At 49.4% G+C, this 24,811-nt stretch overlaps 1 protein-coding gene across 3 annotated transcripts; it reads right to left on the bottom strand.

Moving 5' to 3' along the window:
• Positions 1-199: 199 nt before the first annotated feature.
• Positions 200-24,129, bottom strand: ZNF362 (zinc finger protein 362). 3 transcript variants are annotated; one of them, XM_011357906.2, is made up of 8 exons: positions 23,987-24,129; positions 18,818-18,881; positions 18,423-18,669; positions 15,015-15,336; positions 14,032-14,256; positions 5,540-5,618; positions 5,253-5,411; positions 200-2,018 (listed from the first exon to the last, which is right to left on the bottom strand). In XM_011357906.2, exons 1-8 carry the CDS (start codon positions 24,022-24,024, stop codon positions 1,902-1,904), a joined length of 1,251 nt encoding a protein of 416 aa, XP_011356208.1. In that variant the 5' UTR covers positions 24,025-24,129; the 3' UTR covers positions 200-1,901. The 3 variants fall into 3 exon arrangements, with proteins under 3 accessions (XP_011356208.1, XP_023385107.1, XP_023385106.1); XM_023529339.1 differs by lacking the exon at positions 23,987-24,129 and adding an exon at positions 20,867-21,344; XM_023529338.1 differs by lacking the exon at positions 23,987-24,129 and adding an exon at positions 19,524-19,831.
• Positions 24,130-24,811: the final 682 nt, after the last annotated feature.

The following is a 24,811-nucleotide window of genomic DNA, read 5'->3' as shown; positions in this document are numbered from 1 at the left end:
CTCTTGGTTTGCTGCCAACTTTGTAAGGGGTTGTGACGTCATCAACACCAGGCACTCAGCTGAGCAGCTGGAGTAACTGGCCCACAGTAAGCAGCCATTTCCCTTTTTGCCCAAGTCTGGGGGGCGGGGGAGGGGAGAGGAGCAGTGGAAAGCCCCCCAACCCCGCCCTCGCACAGAGCACACCACACACCACCGCCACCCGGGTGCAGGTACAGTTTATTCTTCACAACAGAGAAATACAAAGAGCAGAGGGTTTGGAATTCCTTTGTGTCTTGCCCCCTTTAGTGTTTTCCCCCACATTTGATTTTTATTTTGCTCCTCACCCCTTTTCTTAAATATAATGCAACTTTCTTTTCTGAAGCATTGAGGGGCACCTGCCCTTACCTCCCTGCCACCAAGATGCAGACTGAGAAGCCAACAGACTGTTTTCTCTTTTTTAATAAGGTAACTAGTTCTAAATACGGTGGCCTGGAGGTCCCATAGAAAAAAGCAAAGGTGTTAACAGTATGTATAACAGCGTATTTACAGGGTAGTAACATGCGGACGAAAAGCTACAATACTGAGTATCAGACGACGCAAGTCAAACAAAGGGGTCGGGTGGGGGTGGGGGCAGAGAACCCCGTGGGAAAAGAAACCCCAGGAAACGTTAAACTGGTAAATCAATGGTGAGTTAAGGCTTAAAAAGTGTATAAAAATAACACAGTTAATATTCAAAACGGAACTCCAGATACAGAATATATAGATGAGTTTCTGTCTAGTTTTCTTTCTTTTTTTCCCAGGGGATGGAGGGGGGCTTCTCCGGGCTCTGTACATAGTTCCTATATACACGGACACGCATGGCTTTCAGATTGGGGTGTGTCTGTGAGGGCTGAGGGCAAGGGCTGCTCCTGGGACCCTCCTTTCTGAGGATCCCTTCCCTGCCGAGGAGCCTAGGGCCTGGGCTGGGGATTCTCCCCTCCATGGCAGGGAAGACAACCCCTCCCTGGGTATTGCCCCATCTGGAGGAAATTATGGAGGGGGTCAGAGCTCCAGGCCCACTCCCTCCCCATCCCGCTGCCCACAGTCTGGGATGGTAGGAGAGGTAGCCAATAGGTTTCCTGGCCAGCACCGAGGTAGACTGGGGTGGTCTTCAGGGCAGTGGGGGGTAGGGGTTTGGGGAGGCACAGGTCTTACCCAGCCCACCCCACCCCATTTCTCTGGGCTGGCGCCCAGCCCAGCCCAGCCCAACGCTGCACCCTTTGGTCCTGCAGATCTCCTGGCCCCTCTTGTTTCGCCTCTTGAAGTCTGGGCAGCTTTGGTAGCTGCCACCTCCCTCTGCTCAGTGCTGCCCAGGGCACAGCTCGAGATTCGAGCTGGGAACCCAGGGTGAGTGGTTCACGTTAGCTGCCTCCTGCCCCCTCCCATCAGGGGCCCCCTTTGCAGTCCAGAAACCCAGGCCTGAGCCTTCTCTCAAGACCTGAGGCTGTGGCAAGAGAAGGTCCCATGCTGCCCTCTGGTTCTCTGTGTCCATCTGTCCAACTCTTAATTTCTCGGTCTTAGCAGCACCAACTTCTTGGCCAATAAATATCTTTTTTTTGTTATTTCCAAAACAAACTTAAAAAAAAAAAAAAAAAACAGTGAAGCAAGTGAAGGGTGGGGGAGAAAAAGAAAACCCAACAGAGCGCTTCAAAGTGCTTTGAGATCATCTTTGGATGCCACCAAACAGTCCAGAATCTTGCAGTTGGCCTGGCCACCCCCGGAGCTGGACTGGGCAGGGTTTCTGCGGCCCAGGCTTTCTGGAAGGTCAGGAAGGTCATGAGAGAGCTCAGCTGTTCCTGGAGGGCCCTGGAGGGAGTCTGGGCCTGGTGCTGCCTAGGTCTGTGTCTGCCAGTGGGCAGGGCAGGGCAGGGCCTCGGGTCGGCTCAGATGAGGGAAATTCGCACCGGGATGCCGGGGGACTCCGTCCTCTGGGGCGAGTGATGGCTCACCAGGTGCTCCACCACCGTGTGTTTGGACATGTGCTTCATCAAGTAGGTCTCCTGTGGGCAGGGGTGAGATTCAGAACATTAAAAATCACCACTGGCAGGGGAGGCAGAAGAGGCTGCAGTTCCCAAAGTGGCCACTGGATGGCTCCTTGGCAGATGGGCCAGCTAGTGGTGAATAGCTACAGCTCTTCGAGAGCAGATGAGCATTTGGCATGATTTCTAGCGATGCTCCACTGCCACCAGGGGTGGGGGCAGGCTCAGTGACCAGAGTCCGAGCCCACAGCATGCTGGCTAGAGAGCCAGCAGGCACCAGGCTCACCCTTCAGCAGTGCCCACCTGGAACTTCCTAGGGCCAGGCAAGCTGCCATTTACCAGCTGGCTGTAGCAAGGTATGCTGGCTGCGCCTCAGCCTGCCTGCCCACTTAAGTATAGCTTCCCCCATCTGGCTGGTGCTCCCAGCGAGGGTGGAGCAGCAGGCCTGGGTTTGAGCCTAGTTCTGGACAAATCATCTCACCCCTCCAAGCCTGTTTCCTCCTCTGCAAGTAGGAATGGGACAGGAACAATCCAAAAGGTTGCTACGATGATGTGGATAAATTCTTAGCATGCGGTAAGGGTTGAGGGGACTACTCCTTCTCTGGTCTCTGCATTTCATTCCAGGTGGTGGCGGGAGACCAGGCCTCTGCACTTCACACTCCATGCTCCCTCGGGGGGAAGCAAGGCCTGATCTGATTAGTGACTTTGCAAGCATAAACTGGGCATGTTTAGCTCCTCCCTTGACAGTCCCCCTGTCTAAGCCTGACTGGGCATCCAAGAATGGGTGGGTGTAGTCACCTTCAGGCCCACAGGCTGTCACACTAAGCTGCAAAGTGGTGCTCTAGTTCCTGCCTGCCACTTCCTGGCCTCATACTTCAATCTGCTCAGAATCCGGCAGAGGAAGCCCTCAAATGTGGTTGCCAAATCTAAACTAGGAAACTATTCTACGAATAAATTACAAAGGGAAAAAAAGGCAAGGATGGGAAGAACCAATAAAGTAAAAGATGTATTAACCCAGTGCACTGTAGATATCTTATTTGGACCTTGATTAAAAAATAAAATTGTAAGTAAATAAAATTATGGCATTCATGAGACAGATGAAAACGTGACTACTGACAGGGTATCTTATGATATTCGGGACTTAACGGCCAATTATTTTAAGGTTATCATATAAAAGTCTTGTGGATTTGTTCAAAAAAGGAGTGCTTATGTTTAGACGCGGTGAAAATTTTCAGATGAAACAATATGTTAGTTTTACTTCAAAAAATAGGAATATGTATGAAGCATGAATAGTTAATGGTTCTGGGGGCCGATGGGAACATGAGGGTTCACTATTCTAAAATGTTGCTTTTATGTATTAAAGTAATTTAAAAATCAATCCATTAAAATGTTAAAAAAAAAAAAAAAAGAAAGTAATTATTCTTGTTCTATAAAGTCCAGTCAGGCCCAGTTCAGGGTGGGGCCTCAGGCCAGGCGAGAGCTGATCCTCCCTTCCCCCCAGAATTCAGACAGATCCTATCTAAGAACCATGGCCCGTGAATGCTGGCAGCCCCTTCTCTACGAGTGGATGTGTGTAAGAGGGTCAAGAACTTGAGGCTGGGACTGACTGAAGGTCGGCTGAGTGGGGCTCCTAGGGCTGTCTCTAGGGCTCCCACATATCTCCTTAAGGCCCTTGTCCCTGCAGGTTCTGTCCTCACAGTCTCTCAACTCTCCTCTGCCCTTTGAACTCCAGGGAAGGACAAATGACATATACCCAGCATTCAGCAAGCTATAGCCCTGGCTGGTGCCTGACAGATACTGCCGACCACCCCACCTGCAATCCTTATGCTCCCTCTTCCAGCCAGAGTGACCTCCCATGGATGGCCGGTCCCCTCCCAATGGCTTCCCATTCAACCTGGAAAAATAGCCAAACTCCCTAACAGGCCCACAGCCCCATGTGACCCAATTTTCTTTCAGTTCCTGGAATACGCCATGTTTGTTCTACCTCAGGAGGTTTGCATTCACTGTTCCCCTGCACGGAACAAGCACTGTCTCCCTTCCTTCTCCTCCTCACTTGGCTCAGCATCCTGCAAGGCTTCATCTAAATGTTACTTCCTCAGATGGCCTACCCAGACCTATCTCTTTACCAATTTCATTTTGTCCTCCCTGTGGCTGTCTTTCAAAACATACTTTCCTTCATAGCAGTGGTTGTCCATCAGAGGTGATTTCACCCCCCAGGGGACCTTTATCAAAGTCTGGAGGCATTCTTGGGGTGTCGCAACTTAGGGAGGAGGTTACTAGTCAGTAGAGGCCAAGGATGTTGCTAAACATCCTATAATGCACAGGAGAGCCCCCCGGCAAAAAGGTATCCTGTCCAAATGTCCACATGGACCGAGGTTGAGAAACCCTCCTTGGAGCAATTACCACAATTTGTCATTACCACAGTTATTTGGGTGGTTACTTGTTTAATATGTCTTTAGCAGTAGACTCTAACCTCCTTGGAGGCCAAGAATATGTCTGATTCATCTTGATTCCCAAGTTCTGGCACAAGTGTTCAGTAAACACTGAATGAATAAATAACTGTGTTAGCTAGGGTGGATTAGGCATCAATAGCCCTATGAGTTAAGAACTATCACCTCCATTTTACAGATGAGGAAATTGAGGCTCAGTGATCTCTATTTGGGTATACACTGGGGTCTGTTACCCAGAATATTTACCTAGCCAGAGGCAGACACACAAGTGACTCACCTGGACTCCCTTTTCTGGGTGTTGAAAGGCCCCTTCCTGTTTAGAGAAACTCACACCCAGAGACAGAGGACTAGATGAGTGGACCTTTTCTGGCACTGTTCAGGCCTTTCCTGAGACATGAGGGTGGCTCTGGGCAAGGTCACTGTGCCACCTTGTGGCCATGATGGGGGGTTGCAGCTTTCCCCAGAGTGTAAGGCCCTTCTCCCTCTCTGGCTCTGGAGAGCAGGATGCCAGGCCCCCTGCCCACTGCCTGGAGTGTTCCAGGGCATGGAGGTAACCACACCTCAGCCTCCAGGCTAAAGGCCACTAGGGGGCTGGGAGCTCAGCCCAGGATGGCCAAAAAGAGAACCTGGAAGCGGAAGGCCTGGCTCTGCCGCTCACTGTGATCTTGAGGAGACACCTCCCTTCTCTAGGCCTCAGTTTCCTTGTCTGAAAAATGGGGCAAGTCAGTACAAATCTGAGGAGGGGGAGGAAGAAGCTGAGGCCCAGGGAGAGGAAGGGGCCCCCCCAGGGACACCAGGCACTCACCGAGGTGTAGGCCCGCCCGCACATGCTGCAGCAGTAGGCCTTGGCGTGCTTGATGGCGTGGGCTGAGAGGTGAATCTGCAGGGAGGCGGAGTCCGAGTAGGCCCGGTAGCAGTTGGGACACTTGTAGGGCTTGTCCTTGTTGTGCTGGCGCTGGTGAGACTGTGGGGAGCACAGCAGGGGTGGGGGTCAGGAACCAGCAGGCCTCCCCCAGCGCCAACCCCTTCTTATGCTCCCTTTTCGGGAGGGCAACTGTGCACCTGGCGGGCAGGAGGCAGGCGGCCACTCACCTGGAGGTTGGAGAGCTGAGTGAAAGCCTTTTCGCAGCCAGGATGCGGGCACTTGTAGGGTCTGTCGCCTGTGTGGATTCTGCAATGGGCAGCCCAATGAGGTGGAGTCCCTGACAGGTACCCATAGGCCAGCTCCAGCCCCCAAGCCCTTGGCTGGCCTGCTTCACACCTCTGGCCCCCAAAGCCTCCCGAGCAGGCTCCACTGCACACACTCTCAAGAGAGTGAGCCCCAAGCCAGAGCTGGGGACTTCAGAGGCCACCTCCTCTCCTTCTTCCTCTGGCCTCCCACTGCCAGTCGGTGACCAGAGGCTCCCTGTTCCACAAGGTCCCTCCACTGGTGCCCTCTCAGCGGCCCGGCCCAGGCCTCCGGCTTGTCGTTGGGGGCTTGTTTTGACTGCATTCTGCCTCACTCTTCTAAAAATCCCACCTGCAGACCACCCATTGAAAAGAGCACGGACTCAGCTTTGCCAGGACCTTCTCTGCCTACCTGCTCCTTTCCCTCAGAAGACACCTCCCTCTGATCGGCCCCCAATTCCTACCCTCTCCCCATGTCGGCACATGTCCATGATGGCTACATGGTCACCCCAGCCACTAAGAGGAGAACCATTTCTCATCTGGCAGCCATGTTGGACTAGGTGGCCCTGAAGCTCAGCCCCTCTGTCCTCTCGTCCATGGGTTCTCGTCCTGGCTCAACCATTATTAGCTGGGCAAATCACTGAGTCTCAGTTTCCTCATCTGCAAAATGGGTATAAAAAAACAGCCCCTCACTGGGCTTTCTGAAGATAGATAATGCATGTAAAAAGGGCTTAACCAAGAATTGGCACAAAGTCAGCACTCAATAAACACTTGCCAGTATCATTATTCATTAACACTTATTATTTCAGGTACCCATGTGCCAAGCACCTAGATACTTAGAATGTCTCAGTGAACAAAACAGACAAAAACCACCGCCTCGTGGAAACAAACGATCAGCATAAGGTAAGTCAGTCACATGTGGGAGGTAATAAGTGCTAATAAGAACAAGGTGAGGGGATTATGAGTGCCAGGGAGGGAGGGGGTGCAATTTTAAACAGGGTGACCAAGGCAGGGCCTCATCAAGAAGGTGACTTTGGAGCAGTGACTTAAAGGCTGATGGCTGAAGTCTGTGGTGCAGCTTGTTCCTGTCCAACAGCCAGACGAGGATGGGGGTGAATGGAGATGAGGTGCATAAACGGGGCTCAGGAGCCCAGCACAGACGGATGGACAGATGGACGGGAGGCCCTCTCTGCTCTCCACAATGTCACCCAGGCCTTGTCTTTAACCATCTGTTCTACTGAAACCTCTGTGGCAAGCAGGTAGGCAGTAAAATGCCAGCTGAGCCTGAACCTCATTTGCCTAATTCGCCAATGAGCTGGCCACATGGTGTCACCTCTTTCCCTAAGCCCCAGCCCACCTTAGTGACTGGGTTTGCTCTGCCCATCAACAGACTCCAAACAGAGGCCAGGCCTCGTGCTGGATAGGCCTGAATAAGAAACACTCCCTGCCATCAATAAACCACAACAGATTGCCCACTATCAACCCTGATGGAGTCGAAATTCCTTAGTGCGTCATCCAAGGCCCTTGGCCATGTGGTCCAGCCTCCGCTCCTGGCTCCTATGCACCCTATGGTCTGGTAAGAGAACCATTTCTCATCTGACAACCATGTTTGATTGATGCCCATCGCCCCTGTGCCTAGTCACATCCTCAACAGGGGAGGCCACTCCCTGTCTGTCTTCTCAACTAGATGGGGCATCTCAAGGGCAGGGACAGCCCATTCTCAGGCCAAGTGGAGCTCGGCTGGCCCGGTTCTGAGAAACCCTATTCTGTCTGCACATTTCTGGGTGTCACATGTTTGAGGAGAACATCTCAGGTACCCTGTCTCTACACTGGATGGAACTTAAGGGCCATCTAGACCAACTCCGCCTGATGCCAGAGTCTCATTTCATCTCATCCTCATTTCTCTCCAGGGCTGCAGAATTTATTCAGCTAGGGGTCCAGTGTCAGAGGGACCTAAGGGACCCCAGGACATTTTAAACCCCACAATACGCACTGGAGTCCTCACCTCCCACTGCTGCTCAAGTCATGCCTTTCCCCTGACCCAAGGCTCCAGACTCACTAGCCTCCCACCAGCTCCACTAGCATTCCAAGTTCCTTCCTATCTCCAGTCCTTTATCCAGGCTGTTCCCTCTTCCAGGCACACTGTTCCCTCGGCTAAACCCACACTCTTGTTCTCAGTATAAAAATCCCTTGTTCGCGGCAGCTTTCCCTGACCCCCGGCCTAGGCCTGTCCCCTACAGCCCACCCTTCAAGCAGAAGTCTGTGCTGTCACCATCCAGTCACTGATTTCTTGGCTGCTCCCTGAGAGCAAGAGCTTGTTTGGTCTCACTCACCACCATCAGCCCAGGTCCTGGCACAGGCTCAGCAGAGACTTGGTACATAGTCATCGACTAAAATGAAGGGAACTGAGTTCTTTCTCTCTAAAGTCAGTCATTAACAACAGTAACATGTTCAATGTAATCAGCAACACCCATTCCCCGGGTGTATTTCACAAGTGTTTGTTGACCGACTGATCAATGGTCCTCCGGGGACTTCAGGTCCTTCCCCAGGGACCCAGCCAAGCCCTCTTGACCAGAAAACTCCCCCTCTGGCTGCCTCCCGAAGTGCCCCAGCTGCCTGGCCTCCTGCTTGGACTCCCAGCCTCAGCCTCTCCATTCCTGACCGCCACCACAGCAGCAGCACAGGGATGTGACTTGTCATGGCCTTACCTGGCCTCCTCCACTACCTCCCCTGCCCCAGCATTCAAGGCCTTAGGCTCTGAAGCACTCCCTCCACCCAGCTCCCGCTCCTCAGCCCTGCAGGACACTTACTAACCTCCCCCCAAAATACACGAAGACACATTTCCAAGCAAACTTCTGAGCCTTTGCTCATGCTGTTCCCCCTGCTGAGAACACCCTTCCCCTCTCTCATTAGGACCCTTCAACACCCACCCAGGTGATCTTCTCCAACCTCCACCACGTACTTCTCTCTCGGAGAAGGTTCCATATCCACCGGCCTCTCAGGCTGTGATGGGAGTTCCTTTGGGCAAGAGCCTGCCTCCAACCGCTAATCTGTCCCTGAGTGTGACACCTAGCACTGGGCTAGCTTCAAGGAGCAGCTGCGGAAGTAAGGACCAGACTACCCGATCTCACAGGTAGGATCATTGATAACTGGCCCCAAAACTCTTTAGTCCTTGATTTTCAAGTTAGGACCAAGCCTTCACTGTGGGGCATCATCTCACTGGCAGGGTGAGGGGCAGTGGGGAGGGGGACCCAGCTCTGGCTCTCACACCTGTGGTGACAGAGCTCACCACTGACTCCAGCACAAGGAAGTCGAGCTGAAATGGGTGCCCCTCGACTACCCCACTACCCACACTGCCTCAGCCCCACCTCTGGGCCCCAAGGACTCGTTCTGCTCTCCTGCCTGGGACTTCCACCGCCAGGTGAGCTGACTCTGCAGCCTGACAACCCAGCCCCTCCCTTCCTCTGAGGCATGGGCTATTTCTTGGTTCTCTACGTTCCAATCACACTTCTGCCTCCTCTTAGCAGGTGACTGGCTCTCTGAACCCCAGTTTCCTCATCTCTACAACAGGGATAATAATAAAGATGGTAAGGAATGTAAGGATTAATGACCCATACATAGGATGTTCATAAATTTTCTTGGTGTTAGTTTTTGATACATTCATTTCTACTTAATATAAACAATTTATGAAAAACAAAAGGGAATTTATTCAATGTTTAAATAAAATTATTGAGGATTCATTAGTTATCATTTATCTTTTATTTCTCAAGTAATAAATGGCATGTTATATAGATTGGTTTCGGTCACGTTGTGCTTTGTAACTTAAACAATGGTAGTGACAGTGAAATTTAACCTTCCCTGGTCCTTCATTCTTAACTTGAAGGGTAAGCTTCCCTCTCTGCAGCATTTTCAGATTCGTTATGTCTTATTTATAAACACAATTCACATTGTCTAGGACATTATGGACACCCTGCACGTAAACACCTATATAGCGCCAGGCACATAGGAGCTTTTTGAAAAAGAATATTTGTTATGAATTTATTACCATTACCATCATCAGACTTGAGAAAACAGAATGACATCTGCCCCTGCCACGATTATTACACATGTACATAACATCACAGTCGGGAGAAGAAAAACAAAGGCAAAGAAACACACTGCAGCCTGAACAAACGAATCCAGAGTTACTCTATCTAGCATGAGATCTTCCCCAAAATTAAACTTTGAGCCCTCTCCTGTACCTAATTAGCTCCCTGACAAAACAATGTTCTCCCTGTTGCATCGTGATATCTGTGAACTTATAATATGTCAACTGCATGAGGCCACTGCTGTTTTTCTACTGTGAACAGACTTGCTACAAAGTTCTGCTTGTTTTCTCTTTAAATGCATATGATATTTACTGGGCTGATCCTTCTGAAGTCTGGATTTTCTAACACTTTGCAAGTCACCTGCTTATCTTTACTTGTGCCTTCCTTGCACAGGTGAAGGTGTGACCAAGATGCTCCAGTGTCACCAGCACCACTAAACTACATTACCTGCAAAATGCTCCCTGGCACATCTTTCTCAACAACCAGGATGACTCTTGGTCAGCCTGTTTCTATCTCCATTTCTATGCCTTGACCAGAGCTGGTTCAGTTTTAGACGTGCCCTTCTTTTATTCCCTTCGTAATTGGCAGCAACACTGGGAAGATGTATTTGATTATACGCCCTGATTGTCAGGTTCTCTATCAAAGGGCAAAAAACAGGAACGGTAGAAAACAAGGAAACTGGAATGTGGTTGTTTCTTTATGTTTGGCTTTTCTTGTTTGTTTGTCTAAAGGATTCTGAGACCTGTGGACATTTGGGACCTACTCCTCTTTGTCACAGGGTTAGGACGCACTAGTTTAATTAGGCATGCCACTGCCTAATGACTAATAATTTGTCCCTAAATGCTGATAGGACCTTCATGTTGCTTGTTTGGTTTCTCACCATTCAGAACTCAAGCCACTCAAAAGAAAAGAAAAAAGAAAAAAAATTTTGCGCCCTCAGGAATGAAGAGCAATCCCTGGGTCAAGGTACATTCTGATGAAATACTCTCCTTCAGGGCCCCTTAATTTTTTATTGCTTGTTTTGTCACAGTCTTAAGTAATATTTTTAAACAAAAGTCTCCTTCTGAAAAAACTAGGTTTCTTAATAATTGTCACTACTTGCTACTGTATTTTCTACTAGACTGATGGGCATATCTTGCTAACTCTGCCAACTTTGTGATATAGTCTTTCTCAAAACCAGAATAATAAAATTACTAAGATATTTTTTACACCCAAAGGCTCTTGGAGTCTCCAGATGGCCACTGGGCAACACCAAAGATTTCCTCCTTCGCTTTATAAAAAGAAGGGTGATCCAAACGATTGGGCATGTTTTGTATTCTCCATATATTTAATTAGCCAAACACAAGAGTGAGAGCTGTCCTATGAAGTTTCTAGTAGAAGAAAGTTGGCAAAGCAAAAGAAGAGAAACTCAATCTCCCCGAGTTACTTTTATGAACATAATTATATATAATTTATAAAAATATATATCAATATCATATATAATTATATATGTAATTATATATTATAATATATATTTGTATATTTTTTAAGATGTAAGGAAAAACCCAGCAACTTAATTTCATGTACAGAGACTAGCACAATAAGTATCATCAGAGAAATGTCTTTAAAGTTTTTTTTTTAGATTTAACTACATTTATCAATTAGTGCCAGTCATAACACACACTTTATGAGATCAATTAAAAGACCCTGAAGGTGGGTCGATGCCCTTGCTGCTTATAATACTTTCTTAATCTGAAGACTCCATTCTCCTCTGTTCTGATATTGTTGACTGTTATAACAAGCAGACCAGAGTCATTCAGTCTTATCAACAGGTCTGATTTCCCCCCTCACACTTCCCTACAGGCCTTTGCTTCAAGCTGCAGTCAGAAACTAAGTCTTTCGAAGGAAACACAGCCTCAGTAGAGGACTGTACCACATGCACTTGACTGTTTAGACTTCAGAGAATGGACAAATGGGCACAGGCTTCCAAGCTGACATCATCACCACAGCCAGACACAGCCCAAGGTCAAGACAGGATCTAAGAGTCTTTAGGCCAGAAGTAGACAACTGTGCAAAGCAGACTAACTACCCGTGATCAGCAGAACAGAAATTACAACCTAGGATTGGATGGAAGTGATTTAATTGTAGTTAATATTCTATTTTCTAAAAGACATATAAGAGAACTCTTTTTTTTCTTTTCTAAATCTCTAATCCTCAACTTAGGAGGCTATATTTGTACAAACTGCAATAAAACATTCCTTAAATGGTGCCTTGTTCCAACTAACCCTTCAGAATTCTGGAGGGGAAATACTACGAAAATTTAGATATAAATTAATGAATTATCAAGGAAATTTTAAAATAATACTTCTGTTGAAAACAACAGATGTGACTGACCTTCTCTCCGACATTACTCAGAGCAACTGCTAAACAATTTCAAAATGTCTTCACTGAGACTCTTCTTTTCATGATCATTACCAGTTCTGTAAGGAGTTTCAGTATGAATCTGTCCTTCCTAATGGGATATAATTGGATAAATCAAATTTGTAACCATGACTATGCCAGAGATGCCACATTTAAGGACAAATTTCATTTAATTAGGCATAACAAGCCTGACAGTAAAAAACAAGGACTGTACCCAACATGTGAGAATGTGGCCTCCCCAGGCCGCCAGACTCTAGGCCGGGTTTGCTCCGTGGCTGTGGAATCGCAGCCTTTGAGGCTGTAGCAAAGTCATTCCTGCTACCCCAGAGACTGGGGTTCTCCAACAAGAAGGTACCCTACCATTTTTAGGTTGTAGAGACAAACCTGACAGAGGTAAACTGAATGGTTCTAGGTTCCTGATCTTAGATAGAAGAAAACTTTACATACGCGCACACATACACACAGGTTAAAATTATGACCCAGGGGCTTTACAGGGTCTCTTGACAGAAGCTGACTCTCAAACCTTAGGATCGTGTGCTCTAATTTTCATAAACATCCAACTAAGAGGACTTGATTAATCAACACCTCGTTACATACGCCTCGATGTACATAAAACTGGCCAAACTTCAAAAAATCAAAGTAATGCCAAACATCAGAAAATTGCTGGAACAAACTTATGGGGTCAAATCCATGGCTTAGGAGACATGGGAACAAGAAAAACAGACTGATGCCTTGTCTGGCTGCCATTTGTTTCTCACTATCCAACTTACATATCATGCCCCAAAGTCCGAGAAACAGACAGACAAAACATGTTGCACCCTGGGATAAAGCATACAAAGACAGTAGAGATAAACAATGACAAAAAGACAAATAAAAAAGTCTTCTGAAGGCAACATCGGCCTAACATCGGTCCCCAAAATGGAGAAAACCTTGAGCACTTTCTGTAAGTTACAAACTCCACAGCAAAAACAATTTTATCCCTGACTTTTACAATGCTGATACTGGCGAACACATAGCAGTGCTTACAGATAGGACAGTCGTCCCAGGAGAAAAATGCCGTGTTTTTTCCTCCTCTGAAGAGATGAACTGCGATCCTGGTAACCATTTATTTGCTTCTTTAAATCCCTATGGTATTTTTATTTGGTGGGCTAGTCTTTCTGATTTCTGTATTCCCCACAAAAACTTTTCTTTCCTTAAAGCATTTATATCTCTGAGTCTCCCGTTCACACACTGGACCAGACCATAAGCCCCACAAAGGCAGGAGTTTTTGTCTGTTTTGTTCATTGCTGTATTCCCAGTACCCAGAATCGCATTTGGTTTATAGAAGCAGCTCTGTAATTATTTGTTAAATGGATGAATTGTATGCCCTATAAAAAGCCAGTTCTATCTATTCCACAAATATTGAACAAATACCTAGATGCCTATGGTACACAATGGGGATGTGGAAATGGAGGAGACCAAGTCCTGGCCTTCAAGAGGTCCCAATATATTGGGGGTGGTGGGCAAATAAGCAGGCAAGGACAAGACAGCCTACCACTTCTGTGATGGGGACCACAAGGCCTGTGGAACCAGCTCAGGGGGCCAGGGAGGACTTCTTGGAGGAAGCTGGACTGAGAGATGGATAGGAGAGGGCCAGAGAAACAGGGTAGATGGAGAGGGTGTTTCAGGTAAAGGACACAGCATGTTCAAAGACCTGCAGATGAGAAACAGTGGGAAGGGTGGTGCAGTAGTGAGAGCTGAGGCTGGTGAGGTCCACGAAGGCCATATCATAAAAGGCCTCAAATGCCAAGCAAAGGAATTTGGGCTTGACCCTGAGGGCAATGAGCATCTACAGAAGGTTCTCGCCCCTCCTTGCACCAGGCCCATGCACAGGCCCAGGTGCTGAGCTGAAAGGGGCTACAGGACGGCAATGCCAGGCAGGCCACTCACCTGGTGTGCTGCTGGAGGTGGGAGAGCTGTCGGAAGGACTTATCACAGTAGGAGCAGTGGTAGGGCTTGACGCCCAGGTGGATGCGCAGGTGCTGGGCCAGGTAGGAGGCGTTGGCAAAGGACTTGGAGCAGTGCGGGCACTTGTGGGGCTTGGCCTCTGTGTGCGACTTGGAGTGGATCTGCATCTCGGACTTGGTGAAAAAGGTCAGCGGGCATACCTTACACCTGTGGGGCAAGAGGCAGGTTCATACCTGGGAGGATCCCTGCACCCCCTGCCCGTACAGCTCAGGGGATGCCTTCTGCATCAAAGAGACCGGGACCTGTGACAGAGATGTCCATGAGGAGTCCCAGGGACACAGGCCCACCTGAGAAAGACAGGGGGCAGGTTCCCGGCCTGGACAACTTCCAATCTGGAGGAGAAAGCTCTTCCACCCGGGGCCACATTTCCAGTAGCCTAGGGAGCAGGTTCACACCTCACAGGGAAGAGGCTCCTTGACCCTGGTGAAGGGTCACACAGAGCCACACCCCACACTTCCGGGGGAGGGGCTCTGACACCAGGAGTAAGTAGTTTTCAACCAGGCCGCACCTTAGAATCATTGGGGGAGCTCTCAAGAAAGGCTGACACCTGGCCCTCACATCCCCCCTAACAAATTAAATCAGAATTTTTGGAGGTGTGTCCCCGGTATTGACATTTTTTGAATGCTCCCCAGGTGATTCTAATGTTCAGGGTTGAGCACACTGTTCGAAGGGAGAAAGGAAAGGGATTCCAATGACCCCAGGCTGTGGTGGGGCAGCCCCTCAGCCCCACACCCCGTCTAAAGGGATGTCAGCTTGTCAGCAGACCCCACTCCCCGGTCCTTAGCCCCCACCCTCAGCCCCTGGGACCCCTCTTTCCAGCCTCCACTGCTGGGCTCCTGGGAGCAGCCCTTGATGCAAGCCTCTGCCCTAAGCCCACCTGGACCCCCTCCCGCTGAGACCCCCACCTGTATGTCTTGCCCTCCTTGGCAGTCTCGCCGGAGGCCAGGATGGGGTAGGGTACTACGAGGACAGGTGGGCCCCCTGGGTTCTCCGCCTTGATCTTTTTGCGGCCGCGCTCGGACTTGGGGGGGCCAAGCAGGCCGTGGCCCTGGATTGTCTTGATGGAGTCCAGGAGGGGGGGGCTGGTGATCCCTGAGATGAGGGTGGGGGACGAGGCGATGAGGCGGCTCTGGCTGGTGGTGGTGGGTGTGGACGGGGTGCTGGTACCCGTGCCTGCGCTGGACTCGGATGTGCTCACAGCCGGGGTCCGGGAGGAGAGCCCCAGACCTGCGAAGACATGGGGGTGGGGCAGCTGCAGAGGCCAGCGCAGCACCAGCCACCCAGCTGTGTGACTCTGGCAGGTTATCTGCCTTTCTGAGCCTCCCCTTCTCTTTGTGAATTCCCCAGGGGTAACGGAATGAGAGCTTGTGTTTGTATCAGATGCCCCAGATACCTAAGGACTAAAGAGTTTGATAACAGGCACTTCAGAAATAATTCAAACCACAGAAAAAAACTGAGGCACAAAGATGTTCACCACTGTATGATTTATAATAGCAAAAGTTAGAGGCAACCAAAATACGCCATATTAGGGAAAGATTCAATGAATTGCAATCAATCTCTTCTGCTGAACATTAACTGCCCATTAAAAAGGTTATATTTGTAAAAAAATTTTTAAGGCATATGTATGCACAGAAAAAGTAAGTAGGGGAAGAAGATGTACCGAAATGTAATACAGATGGTAGAATTAGGAGTAATTAAAAAAAATTTTTTTTGGTTTAACTGTATTTTCTGATTGACAGTAAACTTTTTTTTTTTACTTCTGTAATAAAAGTTACTCTTAAAAATAAGGGAACTAGAAACATTTACAATATCAGGTTAAGGAGACAAAAAGATGAAAATGGTATCTATCATGTGGTGAAAACTATGCTTTTTAAAAAAAGAAAACGAAATTCTGCGCATTGAAAAAGACAATATCCAGAGTTGGCACACGTACGTTTTGAGGCACGCATGCTGGTGAGAGTGTGCATTGTCAACTTTAACGGAGAGCTGTACGGCAATAACTATTAAAATGTTAAATGTACATAACTTCTGACCAAGCAAGTCTACTTCTAGAAATCACCCTAAAGAAATATTTGCCCACGAACACAAAGACTGTGTACATGGACCTTCCATACAAAATGGTGGTCAGACAAAACTGGACACAACCCGTTTGTTCTCAGTAGGGGCTGAATAAAGAGATGAGGTCCATCCTTATTATGGAGGACTGGACAGCCATGACATGACACAGAGAGAAAGCCAAAATGTGCTGTGGGGCGAAAAAGCAAATCACAGACAATACGAATGACCTAACTATTTCTTAAAAACACACACCCAAACTACGTGGCTGTGTATGTATATGGAGACAACATAGTGTGTGTGAGTGCACAGAAATGGATCTGAGAAGAGACAAACCGAAACTACCTTGTGTATAAAATGTGGTTCTCTCCAGGGAAGAAAAAATTATTGGGAAGGGAGATTTTTAGACTTTGTCTATCTGATTCTATATTATTTAAATTTTTTACCTGATAAATTCATCTACTTTTTACATCTGTGATTAAGGGGAAATTATAGAGAAAACACAAGAAAATGCTAACAATAGTAGGACTAGGACTAATTTTTTTCCTTTCAACTTGTCTGCCATTTCTAAATTTTCTATAATGACTGTACACCTTTATCGTGAAAAATGCACTGAACAGGTTTATGACAGCATGGAGAGTAGGAAAAGCGAGTTAAAGTCATGGGTACAGCCTTACCACAAGCTCAGCAAAATGCACACGTACATTAAAAAAACAAACAAAAAAGATGAAAAAGGAAGGAAATAGACCAAAAGGCTCTCTAAACTGCTGGGTTAGGAGCTGGGGACTATGAGTGATTTTTTTTTCTTAGTTTCTCTTTTTTCCAAATTTCCCTTAATATGCCTATATTACTTTTTTAATATTACTTTTATAATGAAAAAACAAATTTAATAAAATCATAATAACGAGGGAATGTGCAGAGTTGTGGCTGGAGCCTGGGGGAGGTTCACCCAGCACTGTAATTCTTAGGCGTCTCTGAAAGGAGAAAGGAGGGGCAAGAGAGGCAGGGGTGAGCCAGGCGAGGAACAAAGGCCCAGCCACAGTAGCCTCCAGGCTCTGAGGTGGGTATCAGGCATCCCCAGCCCTGTGACACCTCACCGGGAAGTCCCCCTGGCACCCCAGCTTCAACTTATAAGACTGAGCTTATGACCCCCCTACCTCTCCTCCTGTGGTTCCATCTCATTGGCAGTACCTGAGTCTCCCTCAACGCACCCCTCCTCACACCTCCAGTCTAGCGCCCCGCCCTATCCATTCTTCTCGACGTAACTCAGCTCTGTCCACTTCTCTCCATCCATCCCCATTGCCTCGCCTAGGCCACCATCCTCTCCTACAGATCTCCCTGCCTCCATGCCTGTCTCCCACGAAGCCAGTTCCCACCTTGTGGCCAGACCCAGTTTTCTGACCCAAACCTGAGTATTTTCCTTCCTTTCTTAAAAACCTTCCATGGCTCCCAGTGCCCAAGGGTAAAGTCCAAAATGGGCAGCATGGCCCACAGGGCCCTTCCCAGTCTGGTGCGTGCTTCCTCTCCAGCCTCAGAACTGGGGAGAACGAAAGAGTTAGCATGTGGGCTCTGGAACCACAGTGCCTGCCTCTGCCTTTTCCTGGCTATGAAACTGTGCCTCAGGTTCCTCATCTGTCAAACAAAGACATTAAAGTGAACGCACAAAACTGCTGTTTTTGTTAAGTCAAAAACGGTCTACTGCTCAACCTAATACTAGTAGTACCAACCACATAGCATGGCTGAGAGGAATAAAATGAATCCTGGCAAACTTATACAGGAGCTCAGCTGGAGTTAGCTGTCATGTGACTATCACCATCTTCTACTTCCCCCGCCCCGACTGTCCTACTCCTGCTTTCTACACACACTCTACACGTGCTGGTTCTTCTTGCTGCTCCATTTCCCTAGTTAACTGCCAACCTTTCCTCCCATATCGGCTCCTCCAAGGAAATCTTCCCTTGTGTCTCTCCGCCCCCAAGTCTGATCAGGGTTCTTCTCCGGATTCCTGAAGTTCTCTACGTTTACCTAACTTCCCTGAGGAGCCCCTGGTGGGCCCACCCCTCGTCCTGTCGATTTAGTGGGATGGGTCCTCCCAGCACAGGGTTGGAGCACATCTAGTGGCTGTGGCTAGACGGACTGGCCCCACCACCAGAGATCCCCCGCAGGCCCCGCCCACCCCGCCCTCACCAAGCCACGTGCCATCCTCGCCACGCCCCCCACCCAGGCAGGTCTCCGCCCCTCCCACCGCGGCCCCATGGTACCTGTGACCGTGCTGGTGGCCGGCCGCGCGTGCAGCGCCACGTCGGGCTGCGGCACTGCCTGCGGGTGCAGCCCCGGCACCTGCTGCAGCTTGGGCAGCGACATGACCGCCTGGCTGCTCTCGGCCGGCGCCGGCGGCACCAACAGCGGCTGCTGCGATGAGGCCGACGTGGGCGGCAGGTGAGGTGGCCGGATCTTCTCTGCCATCAGCTGCTCCTTGATCTTGTTAATCAGGACCAGGTTGTCCAGCTGCGAATGAGCCAGAGAGGAGAGAGACTGAGGGGGCTTGGGCCAGGCCTAGTCCCTTCTCTACCCAGAAGCCGCAGACAAGCCCCGGGGGCAAAGCAAATCAGCTCCAAGGGGGGAGGGTGGCCGGAGGGACAACGCTCAGTCTTACCTGGCTAGGCATGGTGGGAGGAGGGGGCCAGAAGTAGGGGTTGTTAAATCGAGGCTCGGCCATCCTGTGGGGAGAGAGAGACTGTCACAGGGAAGAGGGCCTTCCCCACCAGCTAGGAGCTCCCAACGGCTGCTGCCACCAAGTCTGGGATAGTGTGTGGGATCCCTGCCCCTGTGAAGCCCTCACCCCGCAGCAGAGCAGGCCTCCCAGGGCCAGGGAACATCTCCAGGCTGAAAAGTCTGGAATTCAACATCTCTCTCAGTGGGCCTGGAGGACAAAGGTCACATCCAGACCACAGAGCTCTCAGCACCCTCGACTCCCATCACCTGGAAACTCAGAGACCAATCTCCATTCCCTGGAAGGGCCCCAAAGACTCATGAATTCTGCACAGGAGTGTACTCCCACCCCACCCCATCCATAGACAAACTGAGAAGTCCTGGAGCAACTTTGTAAATGGCCACAGAGCAGAGCCAACTGCCCATCCTGGATCTCTGCCCTTCTTACCAATGATCTCTCTAGTGCAGACATCCAGTCAGAGTATGGGGGGCATTAGGACCTCAGTTGTCAGATATAGCCTTTCTGAAGGGCAATTTGGCAGGATGACTTACAAAGACCCAAATGATTACTGGCCTTTGACCCAAGAAATTGTACCTCTGGAAAGTTATCTTTAAGAAACAACCACGACCGACCGTAAGCAACATTTTACCTACAAGAATGTGTCAGAACACTGTGCTTAAGAAGGGGGTTGAAGAGGCCTGAGTCTGGGGCAGTTTGGAGCTCTTCAGTAGAAGTGACAATCTGTCTGGTGGCCCTCATCTCACAAGTCCCATGGTAAGCCTGTACACTTAGAAGGCCTTTTCAACCTGGGAAGCACGGAGGATGCGCCTTCAGAGTTATTTAAGTCTTCCGCAGGGTTCCAGTCTTCCTGCACCCCTGGAGTAAGTCAAGATGTGGTTTACAGGGATCTTGTGGGCAGGGGGAGTCTATTAAGTCTTGCTTCCTATCCAATTTCTATCATTCATTGCTCTCTTACAGAAATTAATAACTAAATATCTAACTGGTATTGTTGCTTAAATGAAATCATTTATTTTGACAGTCAAGACCAAAATGAAGTGTCTTCAATCTCTTTTCCTGGTCCTACGAGCCTGAGAAGCCCCTACTGGACTTGCAGGCAGAGGGTTTCAGGGGATTAGGATATAATCTAATCTCAACACTTTAAGATCTTTTATATGAATTATCTTGTGATCTTTACCTGAGAAGTAGGCACAGAAAGTATTTTAACTCCATATTATACGTGAAGAAACTGAGGCTTGAAGAGACCTGCCAAAGACCACAGGGCTACTAGGCTTCCAGAGTCAAGATTAGAAATCTGATATGCGCAAGCTGGTTCCTCTGGGAAATTTGCTTTGCAAACCCTCATCCTCAGTTGAGCAAATATCTATATGCAAATGACAATACCTATAATGCAAAATCCTTGCCTCTCACTTCCAGCCTGGGGATCAGAGCATCTTATTCTAGGGTGGCCAGGGGCAGCCTATGCCCTCTGAGAGCCCTCCTGCTCCCACCACCCACAAACACCAAGCTGCCCTTCCCTCTACCATCCTTCACAGCCCCACACAAGAAGCACTTCCTGGGATTTCTTTCTCAGATTTCTTTAACAGTGAGGAGGCTGCCATTTACCAGGTGCCTATCTTGTGGCAGGCACACTGACACTGAAAGGCAGGTGTCATCATCTGCATCTTACAACTGAGGGAACTGAAGTTCAACGTGAAGTGGAGTGACTTGGTCAGGGTCACACAGCAAGTAAGCAGACAGCTGAGATTCCCACTCTACACTCTGTGACTCCAAAGTCCAGCTCATCGGTCCCTGGGCTGTTCAGGCCCAGAAGTTATTAATAACATGAGTTATTAATGAATGAATTAATAACATGAGTTATTAATGAATGAATAAAGGAATAATAATCAGAATTATTTTAAAGACTACCCCCACATAATTATCTAGCACTGCTGACAGTTTACAAAGCTCTTCCGTACCTCCCGGCATTCTCGCCAGAGCCCGGAAAGCAGGAAAAAATTTTCACCCCCATTTCACAGAGGAAGAAACTAGGGCACCAGAAGGGAAGCACTTTGCTCCATGCCACACAGGTGGGGAAACAGGAGGGAGTGCTGTGCTATAATGTTGGGCCTCAGGTCTCTGAGTTTCCTCATCTGTAAAATGGGGTGATACGTCCCAGCCCAGGACTCTGCCCACTGCACCCAGCTGTTCCTCAGATAGTTCTGCAGGAGCTGTCCTCTCCTCCTCTTCAGTTCAATGCCAAGTTCAGGCTTTCCAAAGCCCTACCCTGGTTAACAAAGGTATGGGGAAAACAGTGGCTTGCCTAGGGTCTCATAGCTGCAATAGAGCATCTTCTCTGACATTTATCAGGCCCCTGGCCAGGCAGGGACCACCCCTTACCCTGGTTGGGGAAACAGGCCCACAAAAGGGAAGAGTCTATCTTGGGTCACTTAATCTGATTTGTACAGCTTCTGCCTAATGTCTGTATCCTTCTCTAGCTCATCTCAAATAATTTAATCAGTTAGGTACCCTGGCCCTGGTGTACACCTATTGCGTGTCAGATGCAGGGAAAGCGGGCAAGGGGGAAGACTTGCTGAACTCCTATTGAGTGTGAGGCACACCATTAGGTGTGCACCAAGAATATCTTATATGCGTCCTCCAACAGGTCTGGGAGGTGGTGTGTACCATGCAACCCCAGGACCTGCATGATATGGGGGAGCCATAGCAAGGGGGATGGGCGGGGGTAAGGTGGACAGGGCCAGACTAAGTTGCTCACACCTTGTCTGGAGAGGAGATGTGTGTTTAGGACAGGTAGATGATGCAGAGGGCATTCCTGGCAGAGACAACAGTTTGAGCAGAGGCATTGAGGTGTGACAGCACAAGGCAGGGTGGGGACAATAAGCAGCCACCCACCAGCACCAAAGAGCTGGAGAGTGGTGAGGGGGTGAGAGACAAAGGCCAGTCCACGGGGCCTTGAATGCCATGCTAAGGTTTTGAGATGGAATGCTGGTGGCAAGAAGGCATCAGTCAGGCAGTGTGCTGGGCCAGGGGAACAAAGAAGCTAAGTGGACCAAGGGCAGAGGGAAAGGCCTGAGGACAGTGTCTGGGGCAGAGGAGACCGGATGGGCCGGGACTGAGTATCCATGCCCAGATGGACAGAGGAGACACACTGGTGACTGGGCTTCAAACCCCAGAGAGAGAAGTCCAGATTCTGTGCTGTGATCCCTGAGACCCACAGCCCTGATCCTTGCAGTGGACAAGCAAGCTGTCGTTTTGTTTTGCTCTAAAAGAGGAAAAAATTGGGATGGATGGATGAACGAAACACCCCGTAGAGTTGCCTCTGAAAACAGCACCCTGATGGAAGCTGGCCCATCCACCCATGCATCCATCTGTCTTTCAATCCATCTATCCATTCACTCTAGATACACCTTATGGGTCAAACAGGGGTCCAGTGCTGGGGAACCTGGGGTAAACGAAGAGCCCTGCCCTCTGGGAGCCCCAAGCTAAGTGGAGGAAGCAGACAAGTGACCTACAAGCTTCTGCAAAAAAGAACTTTCACCTATGAAATCTACTACGTGCCACCAAGGACCTCCACATGGTCAAAGCCAACGGGGCACCTTCCAGTCCTATCCTCCATGGCCTCCCTGCCACCTAGGCCCTTTGGGAAGATATATGTGCCATGACCCCTAGGTCCCTCATCTTCTCAGTCTCTTTCACAGCTTCCCCTATCCCAAGGCTGGGCTCCTTGGGTTAGGGCAGGCGCTTCCTCTCTCCCACTGGCCACAGTTCCTGGGTGGCCCATCTACCCTAGGCCTTTAAATACCAACCAACCTCCAAGTCTCTGTCTGCTGCAGCCAAGGCCTCTCCCTGGAGCCCCAGGCCTGGCTTTCCAGCTGCCTCACTAACATGTTCCTCTGGCTGTCTCGTGGGCTGCTCAGGCCCAGCAGGTCTAAGCTGGACTTGGTCTTCTCCTAAGACATCCCGACTCCAGGTGGGCATCCCCATCTGCCCAGATGCTCTTGCCACAGACACACATTGATCCACAACACATCCCCTCCCACCGCTCTCGGCTCAGATCCACCACCAGCCACGTCCTCAGGACTCCCACTCCTGTCCACAAGTCCTAGCTACAGTTACCTCACCTGGCCTATGGAACAGCCTGCTTTGCTTGGAGCCCAAAGCACCTGGATTCAAATCTTGGCTCCAACTCATCAGCTGTGTGATCTTGGGCAAGTCACTTACTCCTGCCCCCCAAATAAGGGATGAGCAGCCCAGAGCCAGGGACCTGACCCAGGGTGGAAAGAAAGGATCAGGGAGGACTTCCCAGGGGAGGTGATGCCTGCTTTGGGTCTTAAAGGATGAGTGAGAGTTAGCCTGGCAAAGAAGGAGTGGGAAGCATTCCTGATAGAAGACCCAGAGGAGAGAAGCAGCACAGCATGTGAAGGGAGCTAAGCATCCCAGTGTAGACTGGGAGCCATCGGCCAGCGCTAGACCCAGAAGGTTGATTCCTGAATCCTAGTCTTGGAGTCTGGATTTGAAGCAGTGAGTGATAGGATGCAATCTGTGATTTAGAAAGACCCCTGACCGCTGAGTGTAGACAGGACTGGAGAGGCCAAAAGTGGAGGCTGTGGGAGGACATCTATTAGGAAGCCCCGAGGGAATGGAGGTGAGAGGCAGAGACAGCACCTGGGCCAGGCAGGAGAGGGGTCAAGGAGGCCTGGCTATTTAGTTAGAGCTGGAGGCCAAGGAGGCGTGCAAGATGCCCCAGTGCTGTGGCCTGGGAGGTCCTCTGGATATCAACATGGACAAACATGGCCACAAGAACATGCAGACAAACAGCACCAAACTCAGACACACATGACACACAGACTGTAGATGGAGATACATGGATAGATGGGGACACAGCAACTCCCATGAGCTGGAACCCACAGCCACCACAGCATGGAGTCACAGGTGGATGCTGTTAAAGTGAGTGAGCATGCACGGCCCTCCGTACAGACCCAGAGGGAGGCAGTAAGGGGTGCTCAGGGAAGCTGGGATGAACACAATGGCTTAAACCCCCAAAGAACAAACCCCTCATTGACAGATTTCAACCTGGAATCACAGGCTGCTTACCTAGAGTGTCCTTTCCCACTTGGTGAACTTCTACTCATCCTTCAAGACCCAGCTCAAGTGTTCCCTCTTCTACGGAGCTTTCCCTGAACCCCCAGTCAGTCACTTCCTCTGTGTTCCCAACAGCACCTTGTATATGAGAATAACAATAACAATAATAATAATAAAAAAATGGCAGCTACCATTGATTTCAACAATTATTATGTGCCAGGCACTGTGCTGAGTATGTCATGTGTCATGTCACTGAATCTTTCCAAAGACCTTGTGAAATGTGCATTTAACAGAAAAGGAAACAGCAGCTCAGAGAAGTTGACCAACTTGCCCAAGACACACAGCTAGCAAGTGATGGAGTTAGGACACCACCTGGCACTATGGGGCCAATCATACCTTGATGCTTCCCTGGGTGACTTCCCCATCAGATTATGAGCACTTCTCAGGTAGGGCTGGTGCTCGTTCACCTCTGCTATTCTAGCATCTAGCCCAAGGGGGTCTCAGATACTCTCTGTTGAATGAAAAAGTACAATAATATTGACTACCTTTTCTTGAGCATTTACAATGGGCCAGGAACTGTATCAGGGCATTTTATAGCCATTATTTTACTGTTGCAATAGACCCATTATATATAAGGAAACCAAGGTCTAGAGAAGTAACTTGTCTGAGGTCACAGAACCCACTCTGTATTTGAAACTAGGTCTGTCCATCACCCTGTCCCAGGAGGGTAGCCTCTGAAGACAGTCTAGCAAGCTGTCCCAAAGGGGCACTGGGGGAGGAACACTACAGAAGGGGTACACCAGGTGCCAAGCAGGCTCTGCCACCTGGGGAGATTGA

Source organism: Pteropus vampyrus, unplaced genomic scaffold (genome assembly GCF_000151845.1).
Source record: "Pteropus vampyrus isolate Shadow unplaced genomic scaffold, Pvam_2.0 Scaffold36, whole genome shotgun sequence".
Lineage (NCBI taxonomy): Eukaryota > Metazoa > Chordata > Mammalia > Chiroptera > Pteropodidae > Pteropus > Pteropus vampyrus.
This window is presented reverse-complemented; position numbering and strand designations above follow the sequence as displayed.

Excerpts from the sequence above, each read along its gene's own strand:
- ZNF362 (XM_023529338.1), bottom strand. The coding sequence starts at position 19,633 with ATGAGGGCCACCAGACAGATTGTCACTTCTACTGAAGAGCTCCAAACT. Across the intron at positions 15,337-18,422 it reads GGCCACCAGCACGGTCACAG|GTCTGGGGCTCTCCTCCCGG; the intron begins GTACCATGGGGC and ends ATGTCTTCGCAG. Across the intron at positions 14,257-15,014 it reads AAGGAGGGCAAGACATACAG|GTGTAAGGTATGCCCGCTGA; the intron begins GTGGGGGTCTCA and ends CTTGCCCCACAG.